At 44.7% G+C, this 19237-nt stretch overlaps 1 protein-coding gene across 1 annotated transcript in view; it reads right to left on the bottom strand.

Moving 5' to 3' along the window:
• The window catches only part of GNAI2 (G protein subunit alpha i2), a 144797-nt gene continuing 125560 nt past the window's right edge, over nt 1–19237 (bottom strand). The window contains exons 6-9 of the mRNA XM_044451288.1: nt 6926–7055; nt 5869–6022; nt 2172–2397; nt 1–1161 (exon numbers count right to left, since the gene is read on the bottom strand). Coding sequence (XP_044307223.1) covers nt 2207–2397; nt 5869–6022; nt 6926–7055 — 475 coding nt within the window. The 3' untranslated portion in view covers nt 1–1161; nt 2172–2206. The remainder of the gene's footprint in view (nt 1162–2171; nt 2398–5868; nt 6023–6925; nt 7056–19237) is intronic.

Raw genomic sequence — 19237 nt, forward strand, 5'->3', positions numbered from 1 at the left:
TTTCTTTCTACTTTTTATTATTTCAAACCATGTGAACAATTTGGTAAAACATTTGTGATAAAAGCTAGGCTGCGCCTGACGGTTACTATTGGCCCAGCGCCCATCGACTGCAAGGCAGGCTGGACCGCTTACATACAGCAGTGTTTCCTCAACTGACACTACAGTTAGAGCTAGGAAAATACATTAAAATAGACCTGACATTACAGCAACCTCAGGAGCGCCCCCAGGCCCTGGGGTGTGGCACGAAGGAAAAGAAAGAAGTTGACACTGACATTGCTTAGTCCTTAGTGGAATCTTAGCCCTTAGGAACCTAGTTCTGTGGCCAGGAAGAAACACGTTTTAAACCCATGGGCACTGCCTCCTCATAAAAAGCTTGGCCTGGACCACAGCAGAAAGGGGGGAAGGGCTGGAGATAGGGGGAACTCATTTTATTCTAATCTAAACACAATGCACATTGAAGCAAACTAAAACAGATGTAAACATACAGACACCCTCAAGGCACAAAATTTACTAGAGAAAATACTGGGCAACTCAACCATTGACTACTTGACATTTTAAATAAGGTTTTCTTCAAAAGGTTTCCTTAAAAAAAATAGACCAACTTTGCCTGCACGAATTGGCTTTTAGAGGAATGTTTTTGCTTTCTTGCTGGTCTGTGCAAATTAGAGAAGTAGGAGCCAAGAAGCTCGCCTGTGGCAAGAGCTCCACCTGACTGAAAGGGAAAAGAAATGGATAGTGGATTGCTTTGGCAGAGCCAGAGAGGGTTGCTTGGACCAAACAAAAAGTCTCAAAAACATTAAAAACATGTCCAAAGTTCCCTGACCTGCTATTCTCTGCACTTCAGCTTAACAAAATAATAATAATAATAATGGACATACATGAAAATGTTACAGCTATGGCAGGCCACCAATAATTGGTGCTTCAGTAAGGCTTTGTGGGCACAGAGGGAGGATACAAACAGCCTACATCAGGCACCTGGGAGAGCACGGGGCAGGGGGAGCCGAGGAGCCTGTCCCTTGGACAGGTGGAATTGCCAAAGTCTCATCATTAGGAAAATTAAAAGGAATGAAACAAAAACTTAAGAAGCAGAAGTCATTAAATGGTGCAGTCCTCCCTTCATCAACATCAGCCTCTTCCTCGTATGGAGCAGTTCAAGTAATCCTGCAGTGGGGGGAGAGAGCCAAGAGTGAAAAGTGAATGCTCAAGCTGACCACAGCTACCAAAGGGAACATCAGCCATGTGTGCTAAACGCCACCTGAAGCCTGCCTCTTCCAACCTCAGCACAGCAGGGTGGGCAGCCTGTGGCCTTTCAGGGGTTGCCAGACTGCAGCTCCCACTGTCCCTCGTCTTCGGCAATGCTGCGGGTGCAGTGGATGCTGCAGCTGAACAATGCTGTAATAACCACAAATTGCTCACCCTTGGAACGAAGCTGAATGACACATGCGTGTAAAATACACACCAGCTGCTCCTGTTGGTGGCCATTATGAAGCCAAGCTGCATTCTGTCTGCACCACACACAATTTACTCCCTATACAGTCCTTGAGTGTAATGATATTTATTCAGGTATTCAGAACAATGAGGCTGCCAGAGGCCTGGATCCATCCTTTGGTGCTTCTGCTTCTGAAGACTGATCCCATCTGGCCCACTACCAAATTCTTACAGAGGCTTACAGCTGCCTGGGCAATTTGGTACAAGTAATGGAGAAGGGCCGCAATGGTGCACGGAGGCACCTGGCCGTGGTTGTCTAAGCACCAGCTTCAGCCACCATAATAACTACACCTCAGTGGTAAAACCTGGTTCTGAAACCCAGGGAACGGCTACGTTCTGATGGATCACCTTCCTGGACAGAGAGACATGTTGGTATTTGTCCCTCCAGCTCCACCACCACAAGTTCATGGAACATCAATGGCTCTCCTTTGTTCCCTGCAATGGAAGAACTGTTCTGCTGCCCCTGCGGTCCTCTGTCAGCCCTCCATATCCATCTAAATTCAGCATCTCAGGCAGCTGCTCCCACACCTACTTTTCGTGATGATGGCCCCGGCATGCTCACCTGTGCCCCAGGGAAGAAGCAGACATGCCTGGCTTCTTCCCTGATGAACGGACAAAGGTGGCATTATTATTTTTCACATGAAGCAGCCCAAAGTGCCTGCAGTATCCCAGCAAAGCCTCACCTTCCTGCATTCTTCAGTAGGTGCCACCTGAAGAACTAGAAGAGCCCACAGTCCTTCAGGTTGTTTTTGATGATGACGTCGGTGACGGCATCAAAGACAAACTGCACGTTCTTGGTATCAGTGGCACAGGTGAAGTGAGTGTAGATCTCCTTGGTGTCCTTCCTCTTATTGAGATCCTCAAACTTGCTCTGGATATAGCCAGCAGCTTCATCGTATTTGTTAGCTCCTGAGCCGGGAGGGAAGAAAAAAGAGACAGTGACCAGAAAAGGCTACATCACACCATCACCAAAGGCACAGACTCTGTTCTAGCCCTCAGCGTGCTACTGATGGACTTAGACACCAGGTGCTGATAGGAAGACCTAGAACAATTCCCAGTAGCATTTTACATACGAGCAGCTCTTGGCAGGCAAGTACTACAAAATGGAGTGGGAGACTCTCAACCTGAAATAGCTCTTTTCTTTTCCTCTGCCTGGCGTGTAGCAGACACTGGTATGGCGTACGACGGAGCCTACTCACTGAGTCTGAAGAAAATGCGCAATCTCACAGGCTCCTCCTCACAGAATTCAGAGCAACACATTAGAATATGCAGCAGTTCACGGACCAAGCCTCTGGGCAGGAGAAGGAAGCTAAATGGCTGCTTACAAATCCATCTTGCTTCCCTTCCTGCTACAGAGCTGGAGAATGACCTGCTGTTTTTCTTGTAAATATCTAAGACTCCAACTCAACAACATCAACAAAAGTGAAGTGGGGAGAAAGCACCAGAAGTAGCAAACCCCATTGACGGACATGCTATTCAGAATCCTGGTTCACTTGTGTGTGTCTAGGCCTCCTCTCTTTTCATTCCTCTCCACCAGAACAGTTAAAAATGCCAGTGACGAGCTTCAGTTTGGCTTTGGTATTGTAAAACCTTGTTTGCTGATAATCTAAACACTATTGTTTCCTGGAGGGAAGAAAAAACACTGTGCTAAACACACTTTACAAATCTGTTAGCTGTCATCATTTGCATTTTGCTTGAAGAGAAGCCTCATGTTTGGGGCTCAGCCAATGCTTCTTGCTTTAGACCAAGATATTCCTCTAGATCTATCTTTCCCCCTCTGCTTCAGACAGACACTTTATAGGGTGCAACTCAGTATAGCCACTTGCCCTTTAGGAACATGAGTCTTAATGAGCCTCTGAGGGAGTAAATCTAGAGAAAAGATTGGCATCTTATATTTACACTGTGTTCCTAAAATGCTAAACAAGCTATTTTGGCCCTTCTCCTTTACATATTTTCCCAGTCAGTAAGATGACTGAAACAGGCTTTTATAGCAGATGAAGCATTCATCAGCAAAAGAAAACTCCATACTTCCTGCTATGTATGTAGAACAAGCACAAAAACAAGGTCAATGCTTCTCTTTTCCAAGTCTTAGAATGAAACCTCTGATACCCAGCATTTGCCATGCACAAATTAATTGCAGTCATGCTGATCTGGCTGAATAAAATGCAGATACCAGACTTCCAGTGCCATTGCAAGCATTGAAAGATCATGCCCTTTCTTCTCCACCTTTTTAGAGACCTGGAGCATGTACTGCTACTGAATTGCCACACTTTGAAAGCAAGAAAAATCTTAATCTTACTCAAAAGGGAGTCCTGTGACACAGTAAAATATATATTACCAAAGCTTTCTTTGCCACAATAAAGCTGCTATTGTGTTTATTGAAAGATGAGCACAGCTACCTCAGGCTCACACATGTATCATAAGCAAGATGCATACATGTACACCACTGTGAACAGCAAGAAAGGTGCTCCCAAAGCCACAGCACAGAAAGATTTGCTACCATGCTTGCTCTGCCACCAATAAGCATCACAGCTACTAAGCAGAGTCCCTCATTCCAATGTAACAGTGAGAGTACAATGAGAAATAACATTCCTGATGTGAGTTAGCACCATTAGTGGTATAACGTTAGTGTGAACTGTGTATGCAGCACAGCCACCCTGAGGGATAGAAACATCCTGACAATAGTCAATATTCCCCCCAAGGGATTCATAATGGTAACTGATTGGAGATTCAGTGGGATTGCATGCTCTGGGAAGCAGAATTCCTGTATGTATGGCAGTAGGTGGGCAAGCATGGCCCAGACATCCACTTGTGTTATTAAGCCTGAATGTTACCCTGCGATGAACTCACTCTTCTTCCCTCCATGGTCCTGGACCCTTTATCACATGCACAGGACTGCAGTGACAGACAGACAGGCATTTCTTTCACTTGCGTCACAGAGAAGAGAGTCCCTTCCATTTCACAAACCTCTGTGGAACTGGGAAAAATCCCCACCTCGAAGCCTTTGGTGCTTTTCACATGACTTGAGGCAGAAGCAGAGACAGGTCTCACTTTCGCAGCATGCTGGAAAAAGGGAAGGAACAGGAGGACACCCGCCCCTGCCCTTGCCCCCTGCCACCCAGATCGTTGGGCAAGGCAGAGGAGACTCCCTGGAGTCCTCTGGCAAGTGAGGAAGGCTTGAGGAAAATTACACGTGCAAAGATGCTGCTGGAGTTCTCACGGGCAGCATCGTGGATGCTTGGCGAATGCAAAAGACCCGTCCTGCATTCAAGCAGATGGCACTTTTTTTGCCATGCAGGTTAATAAGTGGTAAAGGGCAGAGTGCTGACCAAGTGGAAAGGTTTCTCTGTATTTCCCACCGGCTTGAACAGTCAACTGTATTAGTAATCTGTGCCTGATGATACTGAGTAGGGAAGGTACTTTCCCAAGTGACGGAGCTTCTTTCTAGCCTGTCTTCCTTGAGCTTTCATCTGTGTTCTTTAAAAATGTCACCATAGCAGGTGCTGTTTAATGTACTTTATGACTTACGTAAACACTTCCTGTTTTTGTTATGTTTTGGTTTGTCTGCAGGGTTTTTCTTCCCTCCTTCCTTCAAGAAACTGTACTCAGATCCCTTTATTTGCCCCCCCCCCGCATTTTGTGGGACTCTGCATGCTCACACATGCATACAATAGAGCAACTGATACAGAAAATTAAAAAAGCAAGGTAGGCATAAGTAAAGGAAAAAGCTCTTAAAAACTGCATCTAATTTTTGGAAACTAGTGCTAATACCACCATTTCATTATGAGTAATCCTTTTAAGACCAGAAGAAAACAACCCATTTACTTCCATAAACAACCCCCTCCTCGTTACATAGGAACAATCACCACAGCAGTGGAGCGATAGCTTGAACTAACGCTTTTCACATGCATTTATGAAATAAGCAAATACTGCCACAGATGGCTGGGACCACATGTGCACAAGATGCCCAATTCCCAGAGTTCCGCTTATTTTTAGGTGGTGAAAGTGTCATTCGAACTATTTAGAATCAGAAAGTTTCAAGCATGCAGCATCATATGCATCTCCTGCAGCCTGCTGAGTCAGAAAACATGTCTGATCCACTTAAGAATCAGTCCAAAATTGTACATCTCTGGTTAAAACTCACCCCACAGCACATTTCTGTAAGTTTAGTCAAAATCCTGTTTTATATCACTGCAGAAGTAAGAATTCAGTATTAAATAATCTAGAAAAATGCAAATGTAAGTCTGGCCTGGGCAGTGTTCCCCACATGTTTTTATGTCAAAACTGAACTATGATCCCAGACTCACTAGTTAGTAAGTGAGCAAGCATGTGTGGAGAGTGTAATTAAGTTTCCCAAATAAAAAAGGGGGGACCACATACCTGTGTACTCTGGGAAGCAGATGGTCAAGGGGCTGTGGATGATCTTCTCCTCAAAGAGATCCTTCTTGTTGAGGAAGAGAATGATGGATGTATCTGTGAACCACTTGTTGTTACAGATGCTATCAAACAGTTTCATGCTTTCGTGCATCCGATTCTGTGAAGGCAACAAATACCCTGAGCCGGGAACTGCATTTGGAAGAATGAGGGACAGTGACAGGGAAGGACAAAGATGCGGCAACCTTAGAGTACAAATGAAGGTTGGAATAAAGGCCTTGCCAACACTGATCCGCAATGTCACCATCAACACTAGCTGAAACTACCTAGGTGAATATGAAGTGTGGTTTCACAAACAAATTTACATATAGCTTACAGTATGAAAAAGAGAAATGAGGGAAGGAATCTGATGGTCCCGAGGTGCTGTTTGAGAGGCCACAGCCTGGGCTTCCCTCTCTCTGAGGCCAGTGACAGCACTCCAGCTTCAGAAGGGGGGTCAAAGAGGCAACCCTCAGTGCTGGTAGGGAGAAATTAAGCCTCTGGGAGCCTGCACTGGCTCTTGCAATGAGGAGCAGGATAAAAGCATTTCAAATAAATAGATGATTAAGCCAGGGGTCCGGCTGGGATGGAATTGGCTTTTTATTTAGGTGAAAGAGAGGCCTGGGTATAGTCATGGGGGCGGGGGTAGATACCAGAAGGAAGTATTGCAGAAAAGGTATTTTTAAAAGGGAGCGCCATCGTGGGCAGTCAGAAGATCACAAAGTGGGAGCAGAATGGATGGCACATCTTTAACAATAGGATGCACCAGGGAAATAGTTCCCATTTGCTAGCATACCCACCTAAAAATCCTTTACTACAGCCAGTTTGTGGAATGAGGACCTGACACTCCAAAAATAAAGAAGTTTACATGACAAAAGACCTCCAGTAAGTACAAAGTTAAAGGCAAAAGTGCAGTTCTGTTTCAATAACCAACAGCAGGGAAACACACAATGGAGTAATTTCTATCCTAAGGAATTGGCACATCACCTTGGAGACTGCACTGAAACCATTATTCTTTGCTTACCATCTCTTCATCTTCAGCCAGAACCAAATCGTATGCACTCAGAGCAACACAGAAGATAATGGCCGTCACTCCTTCAAAGCAATGGATCCATTTCTTCCTCTCAGACCTCTGCCCCCCCACATCAAACATCCTGCAAGCAAAAACCACAAAATTACAGAGGCCAGATGCTGCAGCAGTTATGACACCAGCATTTTTCTGAAAACCCAAGGGAAAGCTGCACTTTACCAACCCTGGAAACAAAGTGTAACTCTGAAGCAAGCACTGAAACTGGATTCCTTACGGATACGATGGAAAACCTGGAGGGTTACGTCTGCAGAACGGCTCAGAGGGGAAGCTACCTTCCATGCTGAGCACTGCACCCCAGACACCTACCAAACGCCTGCTCTGTCCAGTAGCACTGCTGCCTTTGCTTGGCTTGATCCCCTCTGTCACATCTTCGCCTGGACTCTCCCATCAGTGTGAAAAGCCAAGGACAAAATGGGCGCTTAGGACATCTGTTGGCTAGCTAGAAAGCATGTCCTCCTTTTAGTTAGTACTGGGGACAGATGGAATCCATTTCCCAATTGCTTAGTGACCAAATGGGAGTCATGCCAATGGGCTTTTTGTTGATGCTCTCTTCTCCAAGTTAATGAAGCCACTGGTGTTGGCACCACGGCCAGAGGGATGTGCCGGTAGCATCGGAGGAGAGCAGTTGGTGGACTAAAAGGACGAGAATCCACCCGTGACAATAACATTGTGATATCACCAGTAACTGAATCATCTGGTTCAGCCCAGTGGAAACAATTAAGTACCACATCTACCTTGCCGTATGTGTGGGAAGAGCTACTTTTGGGGACAGATGCATGACTACATGGCCAAGCACTGGAGCGGGCTAGCATTTCAAGGTCAGAGCCCAGTTAGGACAATTTAGCAGAAGGTTGTGATGTTCCCAATTCCAAAGAATAACTGAGGCTGTAACCATGTTGAATGGCAACCGCCCATACCGATCTTGCCCTGCTGCCATGTCTGGCAGCTTGCCCATCATGAGCATGTTTGTTTATTATACATAATCACCTAAGCCCAAAGGCCTGGCATCTGAAAGCAACATGGTGGGAAAGCCTTATTCCACAGCAAGCCTATGGAATAAGGCTTTCCACAGTGGGCCTTATTATTGGACATCTGCCATCCCACTAGTGACAATAGGCTATGCAGGGTAACAGGCTACATCTCTGTGTTGGCACTTCTGGCACATACTGGCTCTGGGTTTTTGAGGCCCTTTGGGCTAGACATCCTCAAGGGGCCCCCTCCAAAAATCTACCTTCTCACCACCATGGCTGCCAGCTGGTTGCTCTCAGCCTTGTCTTGTCACTGGAACTTCGTGTTGCTCGGCAGGCAGGGAGCCCCTGAGCAAGCAGGCAGGGGCCTTGCCGCATCACCGCCATTGCCCAGGCCAGGCCAGGCCAGGCGGCCGGTACATCAGCAGGCTGCAAACCGAAGGGGCTACTGTGTGTGGGTCCTAGCTGTAGTCAGCCCCTGGCAGGCACCTGACCATGCCTACCTTTGACACTAGCCTGATTTATACAAGGATGATGGCAAAGAAAGCCATGCTGATAGTGCCCTATAGATATCACTCAGTGAGAAGCCTCCTGCTGTATCACTCCTCTGAGAACTTACCCTGCAATTAAAAGACGCTAATTTGAACATCAATCACTACCTATCATGGAGGAAGAGCACTGCCTGAAACACCCTAGATACAGCTTGTATCTTACAGCCTCAGTTTGTGGATTGGTGGAGATAACAAAGGCCCTCTTGTGCTGGAAGCATAAAGTGGCTCAGAGCAATACAGCTAAGAGATCTTTTCTGCAGATCTTTTAATTAAAAAAAAAAAATAATCTGGCTAACAGTGCTATAAGTCATCTGAAGTCTCATCTTATGGTTAGTGACCATTAAGTTGCCAAATAAGACCCGAGAAAGGCCTTTATTGGTATACAGGATCTGCTTTTAAATATGTGATCTTACAAATAAAAAAGTGAATATGGTCCCGTCTGCATGTCACAGCAGCAAACTGTGGGTTAGTCAATTCACAATTTGCATGAACACATGCTCCATGTGACACACTTCCACTTTCTGTAAATATATTCCTACTGGCCCAATCGGAAGTTGACAGTGTGATATGTGAACCTGGACTGATAGGGATAAGCAACCCAGCAGTTAACCCCAAAACAACCTGGGGGTGATCTACTAAGTTGTTTAATCCCTAAATAATTCAGCACTCTGGGTTTGCGCATTAAGTTCACTTCCTCCAATTCTGGTGATCCTGGGTTCTTTGCAGGCATGGCTTGCACTCAGCATAAATAACCCACAGTTTGCCACCATGACAAGCAAACTAAGTAAATATCTTAAAATTCCAAACCTAAGGCATTGGCTCAGAATTCACATAACTGTAGATAAAACATAGAAACATGTTATCAGAAAGCTGGCTATCATTAATTCTAGGAGAATCCAATCTACAATAGAGCAAACAAGCACAGACAGAAGACCAAAACGATGGCAATTGTGTATGTTTTTAAGATGCAGGGACTTTTAAGCACCCCTGAACAAGCAAGTGTGAAAAAGCTAGCACCACTCACCAGACTGGACCTCATGAAGCCTAGAACATACCATAATAGAATGACGCATTGTTGTGTTTTGTTGTATCATATATTGTGTTTTGTAGTACTATACAGGACAGGTGGGGTATAAGAAAGTATCCATAAGGACCTAAAATGTTGTAAGATGATATATATGGAATATTGTCCTTGATGTCAAAAAATGCCAGCTTAGCTAAGCTTAGAATCCCGCTTTCTAGGTACACAATTCACATCTCTGAAAATCTCATCGTATCTCTTGGCACAAGACTGATACTTACTCAAAAGTTTATAAGTAGAGGGAAATCAACTAACTAATTTGTAAATGTTAAGTAGAAAAGACCTTTTATTGGGACTAGGAAGTCAGAATGGAGAAACGGGGTTGCCAGATATAAGAAGAAACAGCAATGTTTGTATATAGAATGGAAAATCTATAGCTCTCCCAAACCTATCAGCCCCAGCCAGCAATGCCAATGGTCAAGTATGATGGGAGTTGTAGTTTAACAACATCCGAGGAGCCACAGTTTATCCACCCCTAGTTTATACAAAAGGGTGCTGCTAGAGGGTGAATGATTATTTATTTCTGAAAATGGCCCAGCCAAAGTAAGGACTAAAATAAACCATTTAACAGTGTTTCTTATTATTTCTATCCTCCATGACCTGAGGTAGCTAAAAACATAATAAAAACAGAACAATAAAAATATAATACATAAACAGAAAAGGTGATAAAAATCAGGAGCAGAGAATACATAATTGCATTCTATTAATCCTTTAAAAAAACATATAATGGAAAACTTAGAGGGCTATTCTATTTCTATTTATTTTCTATTTATTAAAACATTTTTATGCCGCCCCATTCGCCGAAGCCTCGGGGCGGCTTACAACATATTCAGCAGCCTAGACTTTTGAAAATGAAATAGATAAAACCACCACTGGTGAAAGGTCACCTGAACTCATGTCTAGAACCTGTAATTACTCACACTCTGCCAATATTGAATGCCCGTGCTTAAATCACAGGATCAGGTGCTGCCGCCGAATGCCAGGTTGGCCCTGAGTAAGCCCTTCCTCGTTGCTGATTTGACTGTGGCTGAGGGGCTGACCTGGCATGCATCTCTGAGACCTGGGTGGGTGAGTTGGGAGGGGTCGCTCTCTCCAGCTGTGCCCCCCGGGTACTTGGCACAGCACCAGCATCAACTCAAGGGCTAGGGAGGCGGGTGTCCATGCTCCCGGACCTTACCTCCCTCTCGAGGCTTCCTGTTCACTCGAGTGTGGGTCTTGAAGGCTGGGATGCTGCCCGTGTCTCATCTGCCCCACTGCCCGTCAGATACCCTGCCTGAGCTGATGGAGGTGGTCTTAGACTTAGTGCTCAGGACACCCAGGATGGTGGTTCTGGGGGATCTTGCCTTCCATGCCAAGGCTGCTGTACATGGGGCAGCTCAGGACTTCATGGCTGCCACGAAAATCATGTGACTGGCTCAACATGCTATTGGTCCAACACATGTAGAAGGACACACCCTTGACCCGGTTTTCTTGACTGGGCAGCAGAATAGTGAGCAGGAGTGGGGGGACTGCACTCCCTCTAAAGGCCAAGTAGTTTGGGGGTGCCCCTGGATCCAGAGTTGTCACTTGAGGCACAAGGAGACTTGGGGGCATGGAGCACCTTTTATCAGCTTAAGCTGAAATACCAAATGCAACCCTATTTGGACAGAGAGCACGTGCCTATGGATTACTGCCATGTGTTGTATGCGGACTGCCTTTGAAAACAGTCAGAGAACACGTGACGCCAGTTCTCTTCCAGCTTCTGGTTGAAGTCCAGGCCAAGGTCAAACTGCTAGCAATTCAAAGCCCTAAACTGCTTGAAGCCAGGTCACCCGGGAAAAGCCTTGTCCCATACATGCCCTGAGGTCATCTTTGGGGGTCCCCCTCCAGGAGACCCTTCCAAAAGAGGTGAGGTGGACGGCTACCAAGAGGAGGATCTTTTCAGTAGTAGCACCCCAACTACAGAATGATCTCCCAAAGCGGTGTGCCTGGTGTCTACTTTGTATTCTTTTCAGGTAAAGTACTTTTTATTTTCCCAGCATTTTAACAGTTTAACTTTTAAACTTTATTTTTAATAGTCTGTTTTATCCTATACCCTGGCTGTGCCTCTGTGCTCCTTCAATTGCAATTGCTATTGTGTTTTTGCTGTTTTATGTTATTTGTATGCATGTATTTGTGTGTATTTGTGTGTTTTACTTTTGTTAAACTGCCCAGTGAGCCTCATGTGAGCCTATCGGGTGGTATAAAACGGAAATGAAGGAAGGAAATGGAACTCCATTAGCAGAACTGTGGTTTGCCTGTTAGAACTGCACAAATGCAGTTTTTAGGAAGTACACATGAAATGTTCTCAGGCATTATGCTGATGGAGGAGTGGCACTGAGAAACACTGACCTGCTTGCCCTTGGCAAACTTTCAGCACTGCACCAGCTCAAGGGCTGAAAGCTGGGCAAGTGGGAAGCGGGGGACACAGATTTCGTGGTTTCCATTGTTAAAGCAGGCCATGATTTGCTTTTTGCATCTGTAATTTACACAAACCGTTGCTGGAGTTTGCAAAAATTATGGCTGGAATTACTCAGATTTCCCTGGCCTTTTGTGTTCCTTTTAACTGTGGCCCATCCAGAGTTGTAAGCCATCCAGAGACCCACTGGGTATTGGGCAGGGTATAAATAAATAAATAAATAAATAAATAAATAAATAAAGGGAAGACGGCATGGTGGATGAATTGGCACCAGCACTGGGTGATGGGCAAGAATTTAGGGGGGCAGACCTGGGCCAATCCACCAGACTATGACTCCACAACTGCATTCTTTGCATATCCCTAACTGCATGCAAGATTTACAAATGGTCTGAAGTTCTGAATTTTGTTTGAACAAGTTAATTATCATTTCTCTGCTAAAACATGTCAATGAACTTGTTGACTAAAGAAAAGATTAGAAAACCATCTACCTTTCTTGAAAGGCAGAAATATCCTCATATTTCGGAAAAACGTATTTTTTATAAGCTAGAAAACCTCCCCCTTTGCCTTGTGAGAAGGCAAAACTTAGCAAAGGGGAGCAGAGTTTTTCAGACATGACATTTTAGACATCCATCGAGCCTCTGAACAGCCAGTTCTTGCTGACTTGTTTCTCTATTCCAATCATTCTGTCTTAACTGAACAGTCTTGTGAGGGGAGCATGTTTAATACTCTTTGGGATCACAACGTATCAAGAGTTTGAACACTGCCAGTAACTCAAAAACGAACTCTCATACCTGCTTTCTCTCCCAAGTCCACTTTTCTTGTAATTTTTCAAACATTTCCAGTGCCTCCTCTCATCCTTCCAACAACATGAAGCACCAAACACACTTCATGCAACTTCCCCATAAAACACTTAAAAACATTTAGAAGTAAAGTTTCTGAATTTGAACCAGTCACGTTTCTATATGCCAATATTAAGATATCCAAAATCCTGAGGTCAGTTTTCTGCACTGCTCACCCCCAATCAAAATAAATTGGGAGATTGGCTGTAAGTTTTAAGGCAAATGCTAGCTAAAGACAGAATTCAGCTCAAGAGTTAGGGTTCCACCACCGCGGAATACTATTCTGAAACTGAAGCAACTGTTTATAGTTATCCAGTCCACAGACAGAAAGTAATTTACATTCTTAATATCACACACAGACACAACTCTATGTTCTATTAATGTTACGTAGACTACAAAATGCTCAAGCAAATGGCATGCATGGATTCACCCCCCAACACACACTCACACACACAGAGGAGAGCGCAAAAAATGGCTTGAAACTCAACATTAAGCAAACTAAGATCATGGCATCCGATCCTATCACTTCTTGGCAAATAGATGGGAAGAAATGGAGGTAGTGACAGATTTTATTTTCCTGGGCTCCAAGTTCACTGCAGACGGGGACTGCAGCCAAGAAATTAAAAGACGCTTGCTCCTGGGGAGGAAAGCTATGGCAAATCTAGACATCAACCTGGTGACAAAAGAGCATATGGTTTTCCCAGTTGCAATGTATGGCTGTGAAAGCTGGACCATAAGGAAGGCTGAGTGCCAAAGAATTGAGGCCTTTGAATTGTGGTGCTGGAGGAGACTCCTGCGAGTGTTTTGGACTGCAAGGAGATCAAACCAGTCAGTCCTAGAGGAGATCAACCCTGACTGCTCTTTAGAAGGTTGAAGATACTGAAGATGAAACTCACTTTGGCCACCTAATGAGAAGGAAGGAAGGACTCCCTGGAGAAGAGCCTAATGCTGGGAACAATAGATGGCAAAAGAAGAAGGGGACGGCAGAGGATGAGGTGGCTGGATGGAGTCACTGAAGCAGTTGGTGTGAGCTTGGGTGGACTCCGGGGGATGGTGGAGGACAGGAAGGCCTGGAGGAATGTTGTCCACGGGGTCGCGATGGGTTGGATGCGTTGGACTTCACAACCAGCAACAAATTCTGAACTATTCTTTTATATTTATCATGTAAATTGTTTTATATTTATTTATGCAAACAAATACTTATAGTCAAGATACAGGCCAGCTGTGAGCAAACACTTGTGTGAAAACACCTGGAACGGCTGAGGTTAAAAATAGTTTTGAGCAGCTTCACCCTTAGGCCGTGAAGAAATGCAAGGAAGGTTCTCTGAAAACTTCACGGGTTCATGTTATACTATACAAATCTGCTACATAAGAGCAGGGAAACTGGTTTCAGGATTGGGCTGGATTCAATTTTGGGGACGTCAGTATATCACCATTGGCCAACTTTGTGGATAACACTGAAACATTTCTGCTGGAATTGACCGCAAGACTTTCAAATTTTATGGTGAATGGTCCAGGACATCTTCTGTTCAAGCGAGTTTTTTATTTACTAGATTTATATGCCACTTTTTTCCTTTCAAGGAACTCAAGGTGGCTTACATTTATTTATTTATTTATTTATTTATTTATTTATTTATTTATTTATTTATTTAAAACATGTCCATGCCGCCCCCATTGCAACAAAGCCTCGGGGCAGCTCACAACAAGCCTCGGGGCGGCTTACATCATTCTCCTCCTCTCAATCCTATCCCCACAGCAAGAACCCTGCATGGTAGGTTGCACTGAGTGACTGGTCCAAAGGCACTCGGTGAGCACCATGGCGGAGATGAGAACGCAGATCGCCTGAGTCCCAGTCCTGCACTCTTAACCACTACACCACCCTGGCTCTCTAGTTACTACAACCCTTAAAGGAGTCCCCAAGTAACTAAGTTTGGAAATCCGCAATAAGCTGCCACAGCACCAAAGCACTAGATCTCGGAATAAAGGGCAACACAGGGGTATATTTTTTCCAAAAGTGTGAGTTTTTGTGCAAGATGGAATGTCTTGTTGTACTTATGGGGTGGAGGGGGGCACAGGTTCAACACCCACTCAGCTCTTAAGATCACTAGGTGATCTTGAGCCAGTCAGTCTCTTAGTCTTGCTTATCTCAGAAGGGAAATGTGTGTATGAAAGCACCTTATACACAGTCTGTAGTTCCTTGAAGAAAGGGCAAGATTTTTAAGAAGGCAATAGATGTTCAAATAGCATGCAGGTACAACTAAGTAGAGTCTTTGCACAGAGATTATTTCTCAGTGCTAGAAAACGCATTTGAAGTGGCCCCAAGAGCTGCGGTGGGGCACTGCTGCAGGTGAGCGGCTTTCCTGGCTCCAGCCCTCTCTGTGGGGATTCGGCACCCTGGCCTGCTGCCAGCCTTCTACCCAGGTACACGTGGGCTTCTGAGACAGGCCGCCGGCACAGCGCAGCAGCCAAGCGCTCAGCTGAACAATGAAAGGAGGAGAGTGGGAATTCCATCCCAAGAAGAGTTCAGACCGGAAACTAATGCAGTAAGTAAGCAAGCTACCTTTTCACCCCATAAAAAGTCACCCTATCCACAACCCAAAGGTCCATGGCAAACTGCATGACACTTGAAAATGTGGCAAAGTGACATCTGACCCCTTTACCAGTTTTATTTTGGGGACTGGGAGACTTCAAGATTTCTTTATGTGTGCTAACAACATTCCCCCGCCCCCCCAGGGCAAAAAATAAGGTCTGTATGGTAGGCCAGTATTGTGCTAAGGCGTTTCAAGCAAACCTATTACTGTCTGAAAATTCAAAACAGGTGTTTGGTCTCTGCTGATTCACAAATGGCTGTACCTCATTGGATCGGCAGCCGCTTATGGAACTGATTCCACGGGAAAGCATGATGTTTGAGTCTGTATTAAATCTGAGATGCCCAGTGCCACATGCAAACAACTACCCAATAGGGCAGGCTGGTGATGAGCATGTATGTGGAATGCAGCCCTCCGCTGCAGGCACCGTGTTGTCTTTGCCCACCATCTCCAGAGCCAGCACCTGCCCCTTTAACATGGAACCTCGTGGTCTGCAATCGTATCATCTGAAATGCATGATTACATTTGTAACCAATGAGTTGCAGCTATTTGGAATTGGATATGGGAGGACACAACCACTCTGCCTTCTGCATTCTCTAAACTGTTCTGCCGTGCAACCTGTACCCACACGTGCATGCAGCAAACAAAGTCCTGCAGCAGAGGCAGGGAAAGACAGCACTTGGCTGAGCATCACAACATTCCCTGTGTACACGGAGGCAGGGGACACAGTGCATAGTTAAACAGTGCGCTTTGTCACCAGGAGATGTAATGATGACACCAATGAGGATGGTTAGACAAATTCATGAATGGTGAGATTATCAATGGCTGTGCCGCCTCCAGTATCAGAGGCAGTATGCCTATGTACACCAGCTGCTGGGGAACATGGGCGAGAGGGTGCTTTTGCACTCATGTCCTCCCTGTGGACTTCCCATTTAGACATCTGGTTGGCTACTACGCAAGCAGAATGTGATGGACCCTTGGTCTCAGCCTGCATGTGTGGTGCCCACATGAAAAAGGATCAGACCCTTCCTGTAATCCACCATTATTCCTTATGCACTTAAACTTCAAGAGTTCTGTATTTGAGAGTTATTCTTATTGATGGTGGTGGTGGTGGTGGTGGTGATCTTCCATAAAATCCTATTTCTAGGCTTTTATGGAAGATCTCCCTCAAATTCTCCATGAGTCTTCCACCTAGGGCTTAAGCTAGCACTTTATGTCTCCCTAAATCAGAGCACATGGTTCAGATGAAGAATATAAAAATAAATGGATTTTTCACTGTTTCCGTACGGCTATGGTAACAGGCCAAAGCTGTCAGTTCTTCATAGCAGTTCCATTATGGACAATCTGCACTGGCAGGTTTTCATGCAATCACCCACTAAAGAAGATACGGGATTGTGAAATCCACATAGTATCATGTGATTTATCACTGCACTCCTTTTCTGGGCTTGGTTCTGCTTGAATCTTACTGAAGTGGTAGAAGCTTAAGTGACTTAGTGTGGAGAGAGGGCAATCTTTGAGTTGACAATAGTTCTAACGTAAATTACAACCTGCTAGTGTTAAGTGACTCCTAGTACAATGTCAATGGCATTAGCCAGGGCAATGGGCCTTTTAGGGAAATCAATCATGACCATTGATGCTATTGGTGTTGTGCTAGGGATCGTGTATGATACAACAAGGTAATAAATATTACTTGGATAGTGTCCAGAAGCAACACAATGCTCCACTGTGGGGAACTGGCTCTGTTCAGACATTACACTAGCAGCTTCTCAGTCTGTGGACACATTTGGAATGCTGAGAAAATGAAGGTGCTGTTGGCACTACCACAACAGCAGCCATGGGTGTCAAGACATTGTATATGTACTTTTGAAGATACAAATACAGTGGTGCCTCGGCTCACAAATGCCTTGGTTCATAACCAAATCGGGTCACAAACAAAAATTTCATGAAAATTTTGACTTGGGTCGCGAACTCTGCATTGGGTGGCAACCAAGATCACGGCCATCTCCCCACCCCGAGTGGGGAGATGGCCACAATCGCGTTCGTGCTGGGAAGACATAGAGGAGCTGGCGACAGAAGAACCTGCTGAACTCCAGAGTGAGCAGCAGAAGGCACTTGCTGAGGATTCCACTGAGGAAGAGGAAGACGGGGGGAGGTTAGCAGTGACGTGATACAATCCATTATGAAAAAAATGGAATGAGTGCCAGGATTTCTTTGAGAAGCACCACCCAAAATAACTGTAACGAACAGAGTGTTGAATGTGATGAATGATAACGTGGTCTCTCATTCCAGAGGGTTATGCAGCGCAGGGAAAAACAAGTGATGATAGACAGATTTTTCACCAAAATTGACCCTGCAGCTAAGAGACAAAGAAGAGAGGAAACCCCTGAAAGAGGTCTCCCCAATGTCCTTATGGAGGGGGACTCTCCCTCAAAACAGTAACCTCCTCCCCCCACCTAGGTTAGTGTTCTGCACTGTACTGTATAGTACTTTGTTACTTTGTTGTTCTGTCACTTTGTTTCCAATTTTTCTGATTAAAAAAAATAGTTACAGAACAGATTAACCTTATTTACACTGAATCTTATGGGAAAATTTGACTTGGCTTGCGACCAAAAATTGGCTCACAACCACATTCAGAGGGGCCGGAACAGATTAACCTTATTTACATTGAATCTTATGGGGAAATTTGACTTGGGTCACAACCAATTTGGGTCACAACCAGAGTCGTGGAACGGATTAAGTTTGTGAGCCAAGGTACCACTGTACAGACAGAGATTTCCTGATAAAGTGAAATACTTGCTACAAACCTGGCTTTGGAAGACTATAAGCAGAAGTATAACTCACAGTATGCAGTAGAGAAACCTTCCCAATCCCAACTTCTATGTCTTTGTGACATAGATGTAACTGCAGAACAGGTTTACAGCGCACACATAGGCATAGATCTTCCTTTGTTCCTTTTTGCATTGTCTGTGACCTCCCAAATCAAATCTCCCCATTCTTGGAAAGGTACAGTCACAATTTATTAAAAATATATGAACTCTCACTTTTTAGCAAGTCAATTAACAATTTGAAAAGGAAAGTTCATTTTTCAAGATGGAGGTAAACCTGGAAAATCAGGGAAGAAAATAAGTCACTTTGCTGTACCCTTTACTCTTCTCTTCTAACAACTGAGGGCCAATTTGCTTTAAAGTACTTTCTGTTCCTCTGACTAGCACAGGTAGACATGTATAGAAGCTCTAGGTTTTTGCTTGTTGAACTGCACAGGTGAACATAGATCTCTGTCAGAGGGAAGAATAAGAAAATTCAATCTCTTTACCTCCTCACCAAATAGTCACAAAAGTGATTAGCAGACTTCCAATTGTATTGGAAATCACATAAATTGAATTCACATGCAACTGTGCTAAGGAAATGATCTGGAAGATTTTATTTGGCTTGAAAGGGGGCTATTCCCTGGAGAACAATGACCCAGAAAGAACTGTTACTGCAAGTTTAATATACTCTATGAAGGACCTGTCATCAGAAGGAATACTGTGCTCCAGATATAGCAGTTTGGGTTCTCACAGTATCCCTTGTCACTAGAACATCTACCCATTGTGAAAGGACAAAGAGATGAAAAGGGAGGGCAATATATAGTCTCCAGTTTGCAGTTGGCTTAAGTAAGGGCCTTTGATTCCAAGTAAGAGCAAGCTCCAGTTTTATATCTGAGTTTGATTTTCCCTGCACCTGGGTTGCTGCACGCTCCACTAACCGCACAGGGGTTGCCAAAAAGTAAGCAAAAGATAATT

The sequence above is a fragment of the Varanus komodoensis genome, unplaced genomic scaffold, assembly GCF_004798865.1.
Source record: "Varanus komodoensis strain SLA01 unplaced genomic scaffold, ASM479886v1 scaffold6_2, whole genome shotgun sequence".
NCBI lineage: Eukaryota > Metazoa > Chordata > Lepidosauria > Squamata > Varanidae > Varanus > Varanus komodoensis.